The sequence below is a fragment of the Palaemon carinicauda genome, unplaced genomic scaffold (assembly GCF_036898095.1).
Source record: "Palaemon carinicauda isolate YSFRI2023 unplaced genomic scaffold, ASM3689809v2 scaffold220, whole genome shotgun sequence".
NCBI lineage: Eukaryota > Metazoa > Arthropoda > Malacostraca > Decapoda > Palaemonidae > Palaemon > Palaemon carinicauda.
This window is the reverse complement of record NW_027169811.1, coordinates 170,999-191,422: the sequence shown is the minus strand read 5'-3', so window position 1 is coordinate 191,422 and position 20,424 is coordinate 170,999. Positions and strand designations below refer to the sequence as shown.

The following is a 20,424-nucleotide window of genomic DNA, read 5'->3' as shown; positions in this document are numbered from 1 at the left end:
GTGACATTGCCCCAGCAATCAGATGATGCCCTAGAGACTGACCGTATATGATCAGCGCCCAAGCCTCCTCTCCACCCAAGCTAGGACCAGGGAAGGCCAGGCAGTGGCTGCTGATGACTCAGCAGATTGACCTTTAGGCTCACCCAAACCCAGATTGACCTATAGGCTCCCCCAAACCCCCCAATCTTAGCTCACAAGGATGGTAAGGTTGCAGACACTAATGGCACTAACGAGTCTGAGCGGGACTCGATCCCCCGATGGGAAAACACCAGGCAGAGACGTTGCCTATTAGGCCACAGCATATTTGAAACTTGGGATAACCCTTTTACCCCCAAAGGACGTACTGGTACGTTTCACAAAAGCCATCCCTTTACCCCCATGGACGTACTGGTACGTCCTTGCAAAAAAATGCTATAAAAATTTGTTTTTCATATTTTTTGATAATTTTTTTTTAAAAATTCAGGCATTTTCCAAGAGAATGAGACCAACCTGACCTCTGTGACAACAAAAATTAAGGCTGTTAGAGCAATTTGAAAAAAATATACTGCAAAATGTGCTGGGAAAAAAATAACCCCCTGAGTGTTAAGGGTTGGAAATCTCCAAATACCCCGGGGGTAAAAGGGTTAAAAAGAGAGATATAAAGACATATAACCAAACTTTTCTAATTGATGTACTACTACCACATAATGTCACTTCATCTAGCATTCTCAGTGATATCAAAAGCATATTGATGCTTATGCAGAGGATTTCAACAGTAGTTTCTCAGCTGAGCTTCAGCTGTTTCATTCATATGTGCGCTATAAATTCAGTTAAACCAAAAATGTAGAAACAAGATTCCGTCATGCTGAACTTTATCAAAGGGATTTTGACGTAGAGAAAATTTATTTTTGGGCTCGAGCCCTGTCGTCCGGATGGAAGTTCCTTCTGGCACCCCCCCGGAAACGACTATCCGAAGATATCGTGTATAATCAGGGACGTATCCTAAGATAACCATAGATATCTGCACCCCAAACAGACCTTACCCGGTCTAATCCACAAAGGGGAAGGATAAATAACGAGCTGTTACACATCCTATCACCTTCGAGTGCCCCTATGCGTTCCTGCTTCTCATTCCTTCGAACACAGCTGTTAGCTAGAAGATAATACTGAGTGTGCTTTTCCAAATGTAGACATTGGCTTTCGTATATTTTTAACATCAGTGGTCACTTACTTTTCAGCTGAAAGCTCATTTTCTCATTTGAAGCATTAAAAATCCCATCAGAACAACTGGATGCTTTATCTCTTTTGAATATAAAAGCAGATGTGTTACGTTGGATCAGTTTTGAGTATCTGTTAACCCTTTTACCTCCAGGCTATTTGGAACTTTCCAACCCTTAACCCCCAGGGGTTATTTTTTTCAAGCACATTTTGCAGTATATATTTTTTTTTAAATTGCTCTAACAGCCTTAATTTTTGTCTTAGAGAGGTCAGGTTGGTCTCATTCTCTTGGAAAATGCCTGAAGTTTCTCAAAAAATTATCATAAATATGAAAAAAATAATTTTTATAGCATTTTTTTAGCAAGGACGTACCGGTACGTCCATGGGGGTAAAGGGATGGGTTTTGTGAAACGTACCAGTACGTCCTTTGGGGGTAAAAGGGTTAAGCTATTTTCACAGTGAGATCTGTTGCATATTCATATATTGTTTTCTTTAGAGTGAAATGCCGATTTATTCCCTCTTTTTATTAAGGCTAATGGTTTTTTGTTTCAATTCCAGCATCGTATGAAGATGAGCGCTAGAACAGCGGCTTGGCAAGTCCAACCCCTCACGTGACGCCCAACCACACATCTATCTGGGATTGGACCTGCTGCCATGCAAAGGCTAGAAAACTTCTCCACCCATTACCGTGTATGGTGAGTATCATATTCATTTAGACCAGTGGTTCCCAAACTGGGGGGCGCACCCCACTAGGGGGGTGTGAGGATGATAAAAGGGGGGCGTGAAGTCATCTGCTCGAAATTACTTGTTTAATAGAATAATGAAATCATTAAAAGAACAAATATCTGTCATTACATACATGCATCCATCTCACTAAATTTGACCCGAAATTATGCCATAGTCTCATAAGTATTTCCAAATATTATATGCCATGTTTTCAAATTATCTATTCTTAAAATTGCAACTCAGTTTTACCAATTTGCTAATGTTCAAACTTTTTTTCGCTCACTTTGAACCAAATGTTTCGTTTTTAGTTACTGGAATGTACTATTATTTGTTTGAGTGGTTTTATTATTAAAATGTAATACAAACAGAAATCTGTTTTCCTGTGCAATGCTAAGTAATAAATGTAAGAATCATTTCATATAAAAAAAAAGAGAGGAGTTGGGGCGTACGGGTCTACTGGAAGCAAAAAGGGGGCGTCAGGTAAGATAGTTTGGGAACCACTGATTTAGACCTTCACTGTGGGTGGGCTTGGGAAGAAGGGTTTAGGACTAGCATGCCCCATTCTCCCTATGTCTTTCTCGATCTCAAGTTAAAAATATCTCATCAGGGTATGAAAGAATTATTCTTCAAGGGTTAGAGGAAAGAATTAGTAAAATCTGTGGTTTCATTGATATAAAGGCCTTTATTTGGAATTATCAATGTTGTCTGAGTGTCTATCCTCAACTCCTTGAACAGCCTGATAGATTTCTACTCCCTTCACAGCACCATTGAATACTCTTAAAGTCCAGAAATTTCCATTCAGCAAGGTCGTGAATAATAAGCTGAATAATATAAACAAAAAAGGGCAAGGCCCCCTCCAAAATCTCAAAACTCATAGATCTGGTTCTTAACTTAGATGTAGTGACAGTGGAGTCGGACATCTTGAGGTAAAACCAGAGAAAAACCAGCGAAATACACACACCAGACAAAAAACGGTTATTAAACTGTGTGCTAATAAAGGAGTGTCATCACTGGCGTGGGTTGACTAGTAGCAGTACGAGGTTGAACGGCACCTCGCTGTTCGGGGATTTTGACAGGAGATATCTAAATGGTGCGAGGCCTCTGGTTGTAATTTATCGCGCCCCAGTATTATATCGACACCTTATACAGGTGAGCGAGCTGGGTTCAACCTGGCATTCCCATGCAATTTTTTCTCTGGTAATATATAGCAGTTATATACCTTAGAAATGGTGCTTGAGGAGCATTTCACTGGGCGACACGGGTCTCTCGCCCAGAAATAGATTTTTCCTTCGTCAAAATCCCTTTTTTTTCCCTCTATTGTTTGTGTGATAATTTTGCAAAATATTCAAAATTGTTTGTCAATTGAAAGTAAACTACTTCAGCTACTGTATATTATAGAAAAAAAGGTTGAAAATACATATTTAATAGAATTTAAGTAAGGTGTTCCAAATAAGGTCCTGGTGGTAGTAGAAATTTACAGTTTTCTGTTTTTTTCTCTTTGTCAGATTTTTTCCATAAATTTAATTCTATTTTCCTCCCTGCATATTTGCTCCATCTTATAACTTTTAGGTATTCTTTGTCAAACATTTTAACCCTTTTACCTCCAGTCTCTTTGGAAATTTCAAACCTTTAACCCCCAGGGGGTTATTTTTTTCCCAGCACATTTTGCAGTATATTTTTTTTGAATTGCTCTAACAGCCTTAATTTTTGTCATAGAGAGGTCAGGTTGGTCTCATTCTCTTGGAAAATGCCATAATTTTTTAAAAAAATTATCAAAAATATGGAAAAAAAAATTTATAGCATTTTTTTGTAAGGACGTACCGGTACGTCCAAGGGGGTAAAGGGATGGGTTTTGTGAAACGTACCAGTACGTCCTTTTGGGGGTAAAAGGGTTAAGTAATCCTATATTCTTGCAAATACCAGCCATATTGAAATGACCATTTGGTACCCTTGACAGTGAGGCATTTGTTGATGGAATGCCCCCCCTCTTCAAAGGAAACATATGCATTATCTATTTGAGGCTCAGGATAAAGATGACAGGTTCATCTTTGCCAAAATTCATAGACGTGTCATACTTTGCTAGCGGTATTTTCAGATTTATTTCAGAAGCAGGTCATCTGAAAGCCATTTAACTTTTTATAATGACATCTTCACTTTTATTATTTTATAGGTAGAAGGTTAGCCAGGGCACCTGTCACCTGTTGAGACACTACCGCCAGAGAGTTATGGGGGTCCTTGGACTGGCCAGACAGTACTACAGTGATACCTCGGTAGTCGAACGACTCTATACTCGAACAATTCGGAGTTCGACCAAAATTTTCGAGAAATTTTTGCTGCGGTGCTCGACCAAAAATTCGGTACTCGACCAGCCGAACACGTGACGACCGCATGGGCTTTGTGATGATCGCGCCATCTCGGCCACTCTCGCTTGTTCGGGAAGCATCAGTTCTCTCGAGAGCGTCACTCAGACAACGCGCGATCAGCATTCGTTGTGATTTAGTGATTTTCAGTGCTTTTAATTGCTTTTTTAGCTTTCATAATGAGTCCCAAGAAAGTAATGAGTGTTAAGGGGAAGGAGAAGAGGAAAACAGTGCGAACAACGATCGAGTTGAAGAAGGAAATTATAGCGAAATATGAGAATGGTGTACGAGTGTCCGATTTAGCGGTAGAATACGGAATGGCGAAGTCGACCATTTCTACGTTTTTAAAGCATAAAGAAATGATTAAGAAGGCGAATGTTGCAACGGGAGTTACGGCGGTAACTAAGCAAAGGCCACAAGTGATTGAGGAGATGGAAAAGTTGCTTTTAATATTTATTAAAGAAAAACAGTTGGCCGGGGAAAGTGTTAGTGAAGCGTTCATTTGTGAAAAAGCGTTGCATATCTATGAAGAATTAGTGAAGAAAAGTCCGAGTACCAGTGAAAGTGATTCATTTACATTTAAAGCGAGCAGGGGTTGGTTTGAAAAGTTTCGTAATAGAACAGGTATTCGTAATAGAACAGGTATTCATCATTTTCGAAGAATACTGCAGAGGAGGAAGAAACAATTAACAATAGACCAGTTTTTCACAAAAGAAAAGAAAGCTGCTACATCAAAGCCTGTTTCTCCTCCAAAGAAGAGACAAAGAAGAGAAGAAACCCCTGAAATAGATCTGCCCACCCTTTCATTGGAGAGAGAAACAACTCCTGAAGGAGAACTACCCCGCCACATCATGGAAGGGGACTCTCCTTCCAAGCAGTAACCTCCCCCTTCCATCCTCTCCACATCCATCCCTGTATGCCATCGAACCGCTGCTCAAAGGTATGTTCACTACAGTACAGAAAATGGTTTAAAATTGTTTTATTTTAGTACAGTAAATGGTTTAAAATTGTTTTATAGGATTTTCTGACCAATTTCATACACATTTAGATAATTATTGTTGTTTAGGTACACGTTTTATTAATATTTTGGGCCTGTTCGAGTGCTTGGGAACGGAATAGAATATATACCATTATTTCTTATGGGGAAAAAAAATTCGGTACTCGAACAAATCGGAGGTCGAACACGGATCTCGAACGGATTATGGTCGAGTACCGAGGTATCACTGTACTGTATATTGGATCGTTCTCTCTGGTTACTGTTCACCATTTCTTTGCCCACACATGCACCGAATAGTCCGGCATATTCTTTACAGATTCTTGGGTAGTGCCATAACCTCTGTACCATGGTCTTCCACTGTCTTGAGTTCGAGTTCTCTTGATTGAGGATACACTCGGGCACACTATTTTATGTAATTTCTCTTCCTCTTGTTTTTTTAAATTTTTTATAGTTAACATAAGAAATATTTATTTTAATGTTACTGTTTAAAATATTTAATTTTTTCTTGTTTCCATTCCTCACTGGGCTATTTTTTCCTGTTGGAGCCCTTGCTTTTCTAACTAGGATTGTAGCTTAGCTCAATAATAGTAATAAGAATTGAATAACATCTTTAGTGTATAAGAATGTATTAAGGTGGTTGGCCATGTAGAGAATGGAAAATAGCCATTGCTAAGAAGGGGATGAATGCACGAGTTGATGGGAGATTTAAAAGAGGGAGCCCAAGGTATGGGTGGATGGATGGAGTGAAGAAAGCTATCTATGATAGGAGGATTAGATATGAGAGAGGCAAAAGTGTCTGCTAGAAATAATAATGAGGGTTAAGCTATTATGACGCAGTTCCGATAGGCCCTGCCTTGCTTCTTCCTCCGGTCGCCTTGGTGACAACTGAGGTAGCAGCAGTAGGGGATGTCGCATGTGAAGTTTCATTTGTGGGGGATAATGTGGGAGGGTGGGCTGTGGCACCCTAGCAGTACCAGCCAAACTCAGCTGAATCCCTTGTCAGGTTTGGTGGAGCTAAGAGAAGAAAAGTCCCTCCTTTTTTTCTATGTAAAGTTACCCCCTAAATTGGGGTAAGTGTCTTGATAGAGTTACATCTGTGTATTTATATATCAATTTATATTAGGATTATGGTAGCATATATTTACTTGTTAGTTATACTGGTCCCCCTTCCACATCTCAAATGAATGGTCACCCTACATATGATGGCCAGTGTGTGCAGTATTGTCTCGTATGGTGGCTATAATGTGCAATACTGTGCATTAAGTAGGCCATACTGTGTAGTATTGTGCCTTATTATGGCCATGCTGTGTAGTTTTGTGCCTTAACCCTATTTGGAACTTTCCAACCCTTAACCCCCAGGGGTTATTTTTTTTTTTCAAGCACATTGTGCAGTATATTTTTTTTTAAATTGCTCTAACAGACTTAATTTTTGTCATAGCGAGGTCAGGTTGGTCTCATTAATTTGGAAAATGCCTGAAGTTTCTCATAAAGTTATCCAAAATATGCAAAAAAAAAATGTAAATAGCAGTTTCTTGCAAGGACGTAATAGTACGTCCAAGGGGGTAAAGGGATGAGTTTTGTGAAACGTACCAGTACAGTACGTCCATTGGGGGTAAAAGGGTTAAGTGATAATTCCCTTGATTTAACGAATGTGGACGTTTTAGTACCCGGACGTCTCGTCTCCTACCATCAAGTGACATTCTGATTTTCATGCCAGGAAAAATTGCAGCCATATTGTTAGCACTTTGAATTAAGCTATAAAGTATCAAAGGAAGCCTTTGTTGAGAAATTAAAGTTTAATTTGGACATTATTACTGATAGGTAAACTAAACTGAATAAGATTTTTTCCATCGCGTTTTAGGTAAAGTCGGGTTTGAAGTAATCTACTAATAAGGTAATGAAATTTAGATAAGCAAAATGATGCAAATAAGGGGAAAATTTGAAGTTCAAGGAAGAAATTTCTCCTTGCGATCTTGTTTTGTATAGTCGTCAACTCTTGGAATAGTTCCTGACAAGCTAATTTCCAAATCAATAGTTTAAATGCCAAAAATAACATTCCGCTAAAAACCTCAATCCTAATTATGAAAGATAATTTGCATTTGAAAATATCTATAACCTTTCGTTGAATATAGAATATACGAATTTTCTGTCCTTTTACTACATTCTGATTTTAGATGAAAATTTTTTGTTGAATACCCAGTCTAATCCACTAAGGGGAAGGATAAATAAGGAGCCGTTACACATCCTATCAACTTCGAGTGCCCCTATGCGTTCCTGCTTCTCATTCCTTCGAACACAGCTGTTAGCTAGAAGATAATACTGAGTGTGCTTTTCCAAATGTAGACATTGACTTTCGCATACTTTTAACATCAATGGTCACAAATTTTTCAGCTGAAAGCTCATTTTCTCATTTGAAGCATTAAAATCCCATTAGAACAACTGGATGCTTTATCTCTTAAATATAAAAGCAGATGTGTTCCGTTGGATCAGTTTTGAGGATCTGTTAACCCTTTTACCTCCAGGCTATTTGGAACTTTCCAACCCTTAACCCCAAGGGGTTATTTTTTTTCAAGCACATTTTTCAGTATATTTTTTTTAAATTGCTCTAACAACCTTAATTTTCTTCTTAGAGAGGTCAGGTTGGTCTCATTCTCTTGGAAAATGCCTGAAGTTTCTTAAAAAATTATCAAAAATATGCCAAAAAAAAAAAAAATGTAAATAGCAGTTTTTCAAGGACGTACCAGTACTGTACGTCCATGGGGGTAAAGGGATGAGTTTTGTGAAACGTACCAGTACATCCATTAGGGGTAAAAGGGTTAAAAGACTTCGCGGTTATAAAAAGCAGGGGGAAACTTTTCAAAAGTGAAAGCATAAAAAATGAAAAAAAAAAAGTTCTTTGTTACTGATAGCTTCGTTTGATTTTAATTACTAAAATTGTGTTGCTCGTTATGTGAATATTTTGAATTACACATGTATATGAAGCTTCAAAATATCAAGTGCTTTGGGCCTCTAAAGGGCTTAATCCTACCCTTCTTAGAGAAATGTATTATTGACCAGATCGGTTTGTATTCTATGTAACCTCCGTTAATCAACGCCATAAACGATTTGTCTGATACGTCTTTAAGCTATTTTCACAGTGAGATCTGTTGCATATTCATATATTGTTTTCTTTAGAGTGAAATGCCGATTTATTCCCTCTTTTTATTAAGGCTAATGGTGTTTTGTTTCAATTCCAGCATCATATGAAGAGGAGTGCTAGAACAGCGGCCTGGCAAGTCCAACCGCCCACGTGACGCCCAACCACACATCTATCTGGGATTGGACCTGCTGCCATGCAAAGGCTAGAAAACTTCTCCACCCATTACCGTGTATAGTGAGTATCATTCATTTAGACCTTCAGTGTGGGTGGGCTTGGGAAGAAGGGTTTAGGACTAGCAGGCCCTTTCTCCCTATATCTTTCTCAATCTCAAGTTCAAAATATCTCATCAGGGTATAAAAGAATTATTCTTCAAGGGTTGGTCGCAGTGTTTCCCAACCTTTTTTAAATGATTACCCCAAAATTTTATTTCCATCTAATCAATTACCCCATTGAACGTATACCCGGTAACATTGGATGTTTTTTTTGCAGCCACCTGATGAACTGTATTGCTGTATGGATCATGTAGCCCGCTATTGTACAGCAATGTTAAAATTATTGAGTTTTTCCTATAAAATAAGTATTGCAGATTTTGTGTATGAATTATGGCAATAATTATGGGAATGTGAATAACTCAGTTTCCGAACATCTTGATTACCCCAAAAATACGGGTCCATTACCCCACTGGGGTAATTTACCCCAGGGTTGGGAAACACTGGGTTAGAGGAAAGAATCGGTAAAATCTGTGGTTTCATTGATATAAAGGCCTTTATTTGAAATTATTAACGTAGTCTTGTTGTATGGTCTCTGAGAGTGTCTATCTTCAACTCCTTGAACAGCCTGATGTATTCTATGTCCAGAGATTTCTACTCCCTTCACAGCACCACTGAATACTCTTAAAGTACAGAAATTTCCCCTTTTTTTCCCCTATTGTTTGTGTGATAATTTTGCAAAATATTCAAAATTGTTTGTCAATTGAAAGTAAACTACTTCAGCTACTGTATATTATAGAAAAAGAGTTGAGAATACATCTTTAATAGAATTTAAGTAAGGGGCTGGTGCTAGTAGGAATTATAGTTTTCAGGTTTTTTCTCTTTGTCAGGTTTTTCCATAAATTTAATTTCATTTTCCTCCCTGCATATTTTTTCCATCTTCTAATAACTTTTAGGTATTCTTTGTCAAACATTTATGTGATTCTATATTGTTGCAAATACCAGCCATATTGCAACGACTGTTTGGTACCCTTGACAGTGAGGCATTTGTTGATGGAATGCTCCTCTTCAAGGGAAATAGATACTCTATCTATTTGAGGCTCGGGGTGAAGATGACAGGTTCATCTTTGCCAAAATTCATAGACGTGTCATACTTTGCTAGCGGTATTTTTAGATTTATTTCAGAAGCAGGTCATCTGAAAGCCATTTAACTTTTTATAATGACATCTTCACTTTTATTGTTTTATAGGTAGTAGGTTAGCCAGGGCACCAGTCACCTGTTGAGACACTACCACTAGAGAGTTATGGGGGTCCTTGGACTGGCCAGACAGTACTATATTGGATCCTTCTCTCTGGTTACTGTTCACCTTTTCTTTGCCCACACATACACCGAATAGTTTGGCATATTCTTTACAGATTCTCCTCTGTTCTCATACACCTGACAACATATTACCAAACAATTATTCTTCACACAAGGGGTTAACTACTGCACTGTAATTGGTCAGTGGCTACTTTCCTCTTGGTAACAGTAGAAGAGACTCTTTAGCTTAGGTAAGCAGCTCTTTTAGGAGGAGGACACTCCAAAATCAAACCACTGATCTCTAGTCTTGGGTAGTGCCATAGCCTCTCTACCATGGTCTTCCACTGTCTTGAGTTAGAGTTCTCTTGATTGAGGATACATTCGGGCACACTATTCTATGTAATTTCTCTTCCTCTTGTTTTGTTAAAGTTTATATAGTTTATATAAGAAATATTTATTTTAATGTTACTGTTTAAAATATTTAATTTTTTCTTGTTTCCATTCCTCACTGGGCTATTTTTCCCTGTTGGAGCCCTTGGGCTTATAGCATCTTGCTTTTCTAACTAGGGCTGTAGCTTAGCTAGTAATAATAATAACAATAAATTAATAACAGCTTTAGTGGATGAGAATATATTAAGGTGGTTGGCCATGTAGAGAATGGAAAATAGCCATTGCTAAGAAGGGGATGAATGCACGAGTTGCTGGGAGATTTAAAAGAGGGAGCCCAAGGTATGGGTGGATGGATGGAGTGAAGAAAGCTATATATGATAGGAGGATTAGATGTGAGAGAGGCAAAAGTTTGTGCTAGAAATAATAATGAGGGTTAAGCTATTATGACGCAGTTCCGATAGGCCCTTCCTTGCTCCTTCCTCCAGTCGCCTTGGTGACAGCTGAGGTAGCAGCAGTAGGGGATTTCGCATGTGAAGTTTCATTTGTGGTGCAGTACCAACCAAAGTCGGCTGAATCCCTCGTCAGGTTGGGCGGAGCTAAGAGAAGAAAAGTCCTCCCCCTTTTTTTTTATGTTAATCAACACCATAAACAATTTGCCTGATATGTCTTTAAGCTATTTTCTCAGTGAGATCTGTTGCATATTCATATGTGGTTTTCTTTAGAGTGAAATTCCGATTTATTTCCTTATAAAGGCTAATGGTGTTTTTTTTTCAATTCCAGCATCATATGAAGATGAGCGCTAGAACAGCAGCCTGGCAAGTCCAACCCCCTACGTGACGCCCAACCACACATCTATCTGGGATTGGACCTGCTGCCATGCAAAGGCTAGAAAACCTCTACACCCATTGCCGTGTATAGTGAGTATCATATTCATTTAGACCAGTGGCTCCCAAACTATCTTACCTGACGCCCCCTTTTTGCTTCCAGTAGACCCGTACGCCCCCCACTCCTCTCTTTTTTTTTATATGAAATGATTCTTACATTTATTTCCTAGCATTGTAAAGGAAAACAGATTTCTGTTTGTATTACATTTTTAAATATTAAACTTAGCCGGTGAATATATAATAGCTGCAACTCTGCGGCTCGACAGACAACATACTTAAAAAACTCGCGAGCGATCGCTATGCAGGTTGCGGGTGTGCCCACCAGCGCCAACTGTCGGCCAGATACCACTCTTGAATGTAAACAAAACCTTCAATTCTTCTCTGTCGACGTTGACGACAAGACGTACTTATACTCGCTGTAGAACCTGGAGTTTTCCCATCATATTTGGTGAAGTACTTTATTTTGGTTTGAGCTTTCGCAGTACAGGTGTTTTTCCTCAACATAAACTCTTGAACTCTTTATTGAATCGGATTATTTGTTGATGACTTGGTTTGTTTTTGGAATTTTCTTTGACTAATTCAAAATGGCCGACCCTTCTCAAGTACCTAGATTTCGAAAGTGTAATGCTAGGGACTGTAATAGGCGTCTTCCAAAGGCTTCTCTCGACCCTCATACTGTTTGTTCCAATTGTCGGGGTAAAACCTGTCAATTGGGAGATCGGTGTGAGGAATGCGTGGGCCTTTCGGAATTCGATTTTATCGAATATGATAAGTATACACGCAGACTAGAGAGAGATAGGGTAAGGAGAAGTTCATCTAGGTCCGTAGATTTTTCCTCTCCACATGCCCCTGAACCTAATCCTTCCCCTGTAGTGGTTGTTCCTAACCCCCCTTCTAGCACTCAGGAACCGTCTATGCAAGACATGTTACGTGCTATTCATGCCTTGGGGGAGAGAGTTGAAGCGTTAGCAAGTGACCGTAATCAACTCATGGCTGACGTGAAGGACCCTAAGTGCCACAGTGCCACGGCGGAAAGTGGGAAAGTGATTAGTGCGCAAAGTGTTGTGAACAGTGTTGCGACCGAGGGTTCGTCTGTTCGTGCCTGTCGTTCACCTAGTCCGGGACCTCTTGCAAGCTCCCAAGCCCAGGGGAGAAGCAATGTCGTACGACTTATGGGTTCGAGAGGCCTTGATCAGCGAACAGACGTTCCCTCTATGGTATCAGGCGTATCTCGTCAAGATCGCCCCTACCATAAGACGAGAGAGCCCATTTTTACCTCGTCTTCCGAAGGCGTTTCACGCAAGAAACCATGGAGCAAGGTTTCTAGGCCTTTGAAACGCAAGTCGGTCCCTTCAGGACAGGTCCAACGTCCCAGATGTAGTCATTGGGACAGTTCGGACCCGTTGCTGTCATCGGATGACTGCTCGCCGCCTAAGCAAGGCAAAGTTGTGCCGTCTCATACGCTAACCCCGTCTGTTACCGCACCCGTTACCGTAGACCCTAAATGGGTTATACTGCAGGACATGCAGTCTAAGCTTGCGTCCCTTATGGAAGATTATAACGCAGACAAGGTTTCCGTTGAACCTAGCCGTTTATCTCATGGAGATCCTGGCCGTCAGCCACCCAAGCGTTCTGTTGTGCGTCCTGTTGACGTTGGTGTAGCCAGCTCACGTCAACCAGTTGGGGTTGTACCACACCCGATGCGGTCTCGTGTGGACTTTCAGCCGCATGTGGACGTTAAGCAACTCACTGATGCGCCTGGTGACGTTCAGGACGTTCGCCAACCATCAGAGTTGACTTGTTTTGACGCGGTGCGTCAACCTCCGCAACCTAGAGTTGTTTTGACTGCACAACCCAGGCGGTCTAAGCAGTCTCGGGTGGACGCTGTGCGTCCTCACGCACCTGTTGTTGTTGTTGACAGTTCCCAAACTGTTCAGCAGTTTCAGGACGCTGCGTCCTGCTCCGCCACTTATGCACCAGTGCGGGCGGACGCTGCGTGTCAAGCATTGCCTACCCCTTTGCTTGTTTCTCATCAGTTATCAGATGAGGAACTTTCGGATGAGGACGTTGCTGACCCTCAGCCTGAGGATCATCCTTCAGATATTGATGAGCCTAGAGCAGTTCCGCCGTCTATGGACTTTAACCCTGGATAGGTACGCTCCTCGGACACCCCTTTAAGGGTATACTCAGACGCGAACGACCCCGACGCCAAAAAAAATTCTTGAAAAATCTGTTTTTGCAGGAACCTCCTTTTTTCTTTTGCCAAAAAAAACTTCAATGAATGCTTAAAACAACTGTAAAGATAAATACTACTCATCTGCAGAAAAACTATTTATTATAAATATTTTAAAAAATTAAGTAGAAAAAAAAAAGACCTGACATAAAAACTCATAAAAAAAAAGTTTATACATATATACACAAATCCTTTTAGGAATTGATTCTTGAATGTTTAGGACACATCTTGATGTATTTTGGATGAAGTCAGACCCATGGAGGTGAAGATCTGAAATGAGAAAAAAAGGGTAACTTTTTTTGGCCAAAAAAATTTGTCCAAATTTCATGAATTTTTTGGGGTACCCAAATGAAATAGGAAGTGGCTAATTTTTTTAGGGAATAAACATATGTTATCCTAAAATAGAAATATGTAAAAAAATCTTCATTATTTTGTAAATTACATTTATATCAGGGGCCATATCTAAAGGTAATTTTTTGAGTACTTAGAAATTTCGTAAAAAAATACATATATTTAATATATAATATGATATTTATGCAGGTAAAAATATACCAAAATATCACAAATTCTATAGGGAACAAGAATATATATAGATAGGGCAACTTACGCTTCGGATATGTCCACAAAATGGCCGCCAACCACACTGACTCAGACTCCCTAATCTGCCACTTGAAATGTAGGAAGGGTATGTCAATTTCAAGGTGTTATTTACTAATTAATTATTATTGGATATGCATAAAAATTGTATGGTGGGTTTCTGGATAATTGACGATTATTTTACGATTATAAAATTAAAATTCTGACCCAATAAAATTTTTTTGAAGGGAAATAAAATCGAAAAAAAAAAAATGTAAAACAATATAATATTTTAGTTAAAAAAAATTGATGATATTCAATCAAAAAAAAAGGTAAACAAAATTTTACGACAAATAAACATCTAGAGGAATCATTACTCTGTGATAGTTCCTTAGTACGTAGTAATTTTGAAAGAATTGGGAAAAAACGAAAAAATGGCAATCACCGGAAAATCGAACACATACCTATATATACGCCATATCTGGCTAAAAAAAAGATAGGCATGGGTAGCCAGATCATCTAGAAACACTTTCCAACACTATGAAAATATAAGTTTTGCGACACTACTTGCCAATTCCTTACGGTAACATGACTAAGCAAAAAAATGCAAAACAAATAAAAAGGGGCACTCGCGGAAAAATGGCTAACATTCTAATATACGGCATTTCAGAAAAAAAAAATTCAGCCACGTGCTAGGCAAACCATCAAGGCACATTTTCCAACAAATAAACATCTAAATGAATAATTACTCTGTGATAGTTCCTTAGTACGTAGTAATTTTGAAAGAAATGGGAAAAAACGAAAAAATGGCAATCACAGGAAAATCGAACACATACCTATATATACGCCATATCTGGCTAAAAAAAGAAGATAGGCATGGGTAGCCAGATCATCTAGAAACACTTTCCAACACTATAAAATTATAAGTTTTGCGACACTACTTGCCAATTCCTTACGGTAACATGACTAAGCAAAAAAATGCAAAACAAATAAAAAGGGGCACTCGTGGAAAAATGGCCATTCTAATATACGGCATTTCAGAAAAAAAAAATTTCAGCCCCGTGCTAGGCAAACCATCAAGGCACATTTTCCGACAAATAAACATATAAATGAAATATTACTCTGTGATAGTTCCTTAGTACGTAGTAATTTTGAAAGAAATGGGAAAAAACGAAAAAATGGCAATCACAGGAAAATCGAACACATACTTATATATACGCCATATCTGGCTAAAAAAAATAGGCATGGGTAGCCAGATCATCTAGAAACACTTTCCAACACTATAAAAATATAAGTTTTGCGACACTACTTGCCAATTCCTTACGGTAACATGACTAAGCAAAAAAATGCAAGACAAATAAAAAGGGGCACTCGCGGAAAAATGCCCAACATTCTAATATACGGCATCTCAGATAAAAAAAAAGACATGCACGTGTTAGCCCAACCATCAAGGCACACTTTCTAACACATAAACATGAAAAAAAAAAAAGAATAATATACGGCAATTCCTTACTACGTAGTAATTTTTACAAATATTGAAAAAAAACAGAAATTGGTAACCGCAGTTAAATACCCAATATACCAATAACTACGTCGTATCTGACAAAAACAAAATCACGCATGGGTAGCCAGATCATCTAGACACACTTTCCAACACTAAAAAAGCAAAAGTTTTACGACACTATTTCGCAATATCTTACGGAAAAATGACTTGGCACAAAAATGAAAAAAAATGAAAAAGGGACACTCGCGGTAAAATGCCCGACATTCTAATATACGGCATCTCAGATAAAAAAAAAGACATGCACGTGTTAGCCCAACCATCAAGGCACACTTTCTAACACATAAACATGAAAAAAAAATGAATAATATACGGCAATTCCTTACTACGTAGTAATTTTTACAAATATTGAAAAAAAAACAGAAATTGGTAACCGCAGTTAAATACCCAATATACCAATAACTACGTCGTATCTGACAAAAACAAAGTCATGCATGGGTAGCCAGATCATCTAGACACACTTTCCAACACTAAACAAGCAAAAGTTTTACGACCCTATTTGGCAATATCTTACGGAAAAATGACTTGGCAAAAAAATAAAAAAAAATGAAAAAGGGGCACTCGCGGTAAAATGGTCCTCGTGGTGATGAACGACATTTTAACTAAAAAAAAATCATGCACATGGTAGCCAAACAATCCACCAAGACTTTCCACAACTGATAACCTATACAAGTTGCACCATTCTACGACAATTTCATAATACGTAATAACTTTGATAATTATGCAAACTACCTTAGAAGGGTAAACTCGGTTGCGAACGACCCCGACGCGTCTCAGAAATCGGGGAAGGAGTACAGCTACAGCAATGCACATCTGGACACTACTAGAGCGTGTAGGGGAGACACCTCCTGCAGGTCGATCACCCACAAATTCAGTCACGGGGGTGAGTCACGTGAGAAAAACCTGTTTTTTTTTGACGCTCGGGGTCGCAAACGACCCATCGTACCTATCCAGGGTTAAAAAAGTCATGCTCATTTTTAAAGAGTTGTTCCCTGAACACTTTGTCTCTGTGGCTCCTCGTTCGCCGCCGTCTGAGTTTGTTTTAGGCGTACCTGCTGCCATGCCAGCCTTTATAAAACTCGTTCTCTCTCGCTCATCCAAGAGAGCTTTACGGCTGTTAGGCGATTGGTTGGAAACCAAGAGGAGTTTAGGGAAAACGGCCTTTGCCTTCCCCCCAACTAAACTCTCGTCTAGATCGAGCGTCTGGTATGCCACGGGAGAAGTTCTCGGCTTGGGAGTTCCTGCCTCTGCCCAGGGCGACTTCTCAAGTCTTGTAGACTCTCCCTGCCGCCTAGCCATGAGACGCTCGAAGATTAGTTGGTCATCCTCAGACCTGGACCATCTCCTTAAGGGCATCTTTAGGGCTTTTGAAGTTTTTAACTTCCTTGACTGGTGTTTGGGAGCCTTGAGTAGGAAAATCTCATCAGCCGATAGAGATGTTTCCTTACTCATTATGTCCTGCATGGATAAGGCCATCCGCGATGGATCCAACGAGCTCTCTGCCTCGTTTACGTCAGGAGTCCTAAAGAAACGAGAGTCTCTGTGCTCTTTTCTGTCAGCAGGAGTGACGCCCTGTCAACGATCTGAGCTACTCTTTGCCCCTTTGTCTAAGTTCTTGTTTCCTGAACTTTTAGTTAAGGAAATATCGTTGTCTCTTGTGCAGAAGGACACCCATGACTTGGTTGCGTCCTCGGCTCGCAAAGGGACCCCTTCGTCTGCCTTGTCTGCTAGACCTAGGATAGACACTCCAGCGTCCAGGTTTATTCCGCCCTTTCGTGGCAGAGCTCCCAGCAGGGGAAGTACTCGTGCCGAGGGAAAGAGAGGAAAGAAGAGAGGAGCCAAGTCCTCACGTGGCAGAGTCTGACTGCCCGCAGCCTCAGACAGCAGTAGGTGCCAGACTCAAGAACTTCTGGCAAGCCTGGGAGAAGAGGGGCGCAGACCAACAATCTGTGAGGTTGCTCAGAGAGGGGTACAAAATTCCATTTGTACACAAACCTCCTCTAGCGACTTCCCCCATCGACCTCTCTCCCATATACCGAGAGGAATCAAAGAGACAAGCCCTGAAACTAGAAGTGTCTCTTTTGCTAGAGAAGGGAGCGGTGGTGAAAGTCTCGGACCTTCAATCAGCGGGGTTTTACAACCGCCTCTTCCTAGTACCGAAGAAGACAGGAGGTTGGAGACCGGTGCTAGACGTCAGTGCTCTAAACGTCTTTGTCACGAAGACAAAGTTCACCATGGAGACCACGAAATCAGTCTTAGCAGCGGTCAGAAAGGGAGACTGGATGGTCTCTCTCGACCTAAGAGACGCATACTTCCACATCCCCATTCACTCAGATTCCCAACCTTTTCTGAGGTTTGTTTTCGACAATGTGGTGTACCAGTTTCGGGCCCTGTGCTTTGGCCTAAGTCCTGCTCCTCTCGTGTTTACGAGGCTTATGAGGAATGTTGCAAAATTCCTCCATTTATCGGGAATCCGAGCCTCCCTTTACTTGGACGACTGGCTTCTCAGAGCCTCGTCCAGTCATCGCTGTCTGCAGGATCTTCATTGGACATTGGATCTGACCAAGGAATTGGGACTTTTGGTCAACATGGAAAAGTCCCAGCTGATTCCATCCCAAACTATACTGTATTTAGGGATGGAGATTCGCAGTCCAGTTTTTCGGGCTTTTCCGTCTGCCCCCCGAATAGAGCAAGCCCTGCTCATAATCCAACTGATGTTGAAGAGAGAACGCTGCTCAGTCAGGAATTGGATGAGTCTAGTAGGAACTCTATCATCCCTGGAGCAGTTTGTCTCGCTAGGAAGGCTACACCTTCGACCTCTCCAGTTCCATCTAGCTTTTCACTGGAAAAAGGACAAGACGTTAGAGGCGGTCTCAATCCCGATCTCCGAAACAGTAAAGGCATGCCTGAATTGGTGGAACGACAATATCAGTCTAAGAGAGGGACTTCCCCTAGCAGTTCAGAAACCAAACCACGTTCTATTCTCAGACGCATCGGATTTGGGTTGGGGTGCGACCCTGGACGGTCGGGAATGCTCAGGTCTGTGGACCTCAAGTCAGAGGAGCATGCACATCAACGGCAAGGAGCTTTTGGCAGTCCACCTGGCCTTGATGAACTTCGAGAGTCTCCTTAGAAACAAGGTGGTGGAGATCAACTCGGACAATACCACAGCCTTGGCATACATTTCCAAGCAAGGAGGCACCCACTCCCTGACGCTGTACAAGATCGCAAGGGACCTGCTCATTTGGTCAAGAGATCGAGGCATCTCCCTGTTAACGAGGTTTATCCAGGGCGACTTGAACGTCTTAGCAGATTGCCTCAGTCGGAGGGGTCAGGTAATTCCTACGGAATGGACCCTCCACAAGGACGTGTGCAAGAGGCTTTGGGCGACTTGGGGTCAACCCACCATAGACCTCTTTGCAACCTCGATGACCAAGAGACTTCCAATCTATTGCTCTCCAGTCCCAGACCCAGCAGCAATACATATAGACGCATTTCTTCTTGATTGGTCTCATCTAGACCTATATGCATTCCCACCATTCAAGATTGTCAACAAGGTACTGCAGAAGTTCGCCTCTCACGAAGGGACAAGGTTGACGTTAGTTGCTCCCCTCTGGCCCGCGAGAGAATGGTTCACCGAGGTACTTCGATGGCTGGTAGACTTTCCAAGAAGTCTTCCTCTAAGAGTAGACCTGTTACGTCAGCCCCACGTAAAGAATGTACACCAAAGCCTCCCCGCTCTTCGTCTGACTGCCTTCAGACTATCGAAAGACACTCTAGAGCTAGAGGCTTTTCGAAGGAGGCAGCCAGTGCGATTGCAAGAGCGAGGAGAGCTTCTACCATTAGAGTATACCAATTGAAGTGGGAAGTCTTCCGAAACTGGTGCAAGTCAGTATCTGTATCCTCGTCCAGTACCTCTGTAGCCCAAATCGCTGATTTTCTCTTACACCTGAGAAAGGTTCGCTCCCTTTCAGCTTCCACGATCAAGGGCTACAGGAGCATGTTGGCTTCGGTCTTCCGGCATAGAGGCTTAGATCTTTCCAACGATAAAGATCTACAAGATCTCCTTAAGTCTTTTGAAACCTCTAAGGAACGTCGTTTGGCTACTCCTGGATGGAACTTAGACGTGTTCCTAAGGTTCCTCATGTCAGACAGGTTTGAGCCATTACATTCAGCCTCCCTGAAGGATCTCACTCTTAAGACTCTTTTCCTGGTGTGCTTGGCCTCGGCTAAAAGAGTCAGTGAACTTCATGCCTTCAGCAAGAACATCGGCTTTTCTACAGAAAAAGCCACTTGTTCTCTTCAACTTGGTTTCCTGGCCAAGAATGAACTGCCTTCTCGTCCTTGGCCTAAATCTTTTGATATTCCTTGCTTATCAGAGATCGTAGGCAACGAACTGGAGAATGTCCCGTTAGAGCTCTTAAGTTCTATTTAGCTCGTACTAAGCCATTACGAGGTAAATCTGAAGCGTTATGGTGTTCGGTTAAGAAACCATCCTTACCTATGTCAAAGAATGCTTTGTCATATTTTATCGGATTTTTAATACGAGAAGCCCATTCCCACTTGAGTGAGGAAGACCGATCTTTGCTTAAGGTTAAGACGCACGAAATTAGAGCTATAGCAACCTCCGTGGCCTTCAAGCAAAATAGATCTCTGCAAAGTATAATGGACGCGACTTTTTGGAGAAGCAAGTCAGTGTTCTCGTCATTTTACTTGAAAGATGTCCAGACTCTTTACGAGGACTGCTACACACTGGGTCCATTCGTAGCAGCGAGTGCAGTAGTGGGTGAGGGTTCTACCACTACACTTCCCTAATTCCAATATCCTTTTTAATCTGTCTCTTGAAATGTTT

The 20,424-nt window shown here is 40.8% G+C and overlaps 1 protein-coding gene across 1 annotated transcript in view; it reads left to right on the top strand.

Annotated features, from left to right (window-relative positions):
- The window catches only part of LOC137636060 (uncharacterized), a 30,735-nt gene extending 17,380 nt beyond the window's left edge, over positions 1–13,355 (top strand). Inside the window, exons 2-4 of the mRNA XM_068368488.1 lie at positions 1,756–1,892; positions 8,517–8,653; positions 11,099–13,355. Of these exons, the coding sequence (XP_068224589.1) occupies positions 11,787–13,355 (1,569 nt within the window). The 5' untranslated portion in view covers positions 1,756–1,892; positions 8,517–8,653; positions 11,099–11,786. The remainder of the gene's footprint in view (positions 1–1,755; positions 1,893–8,516; positions 8,654–11,098) is intronic.
- The last annotated feature ends 7,069 nt before the right edge of the window (positions 13,356–20,424 follow it).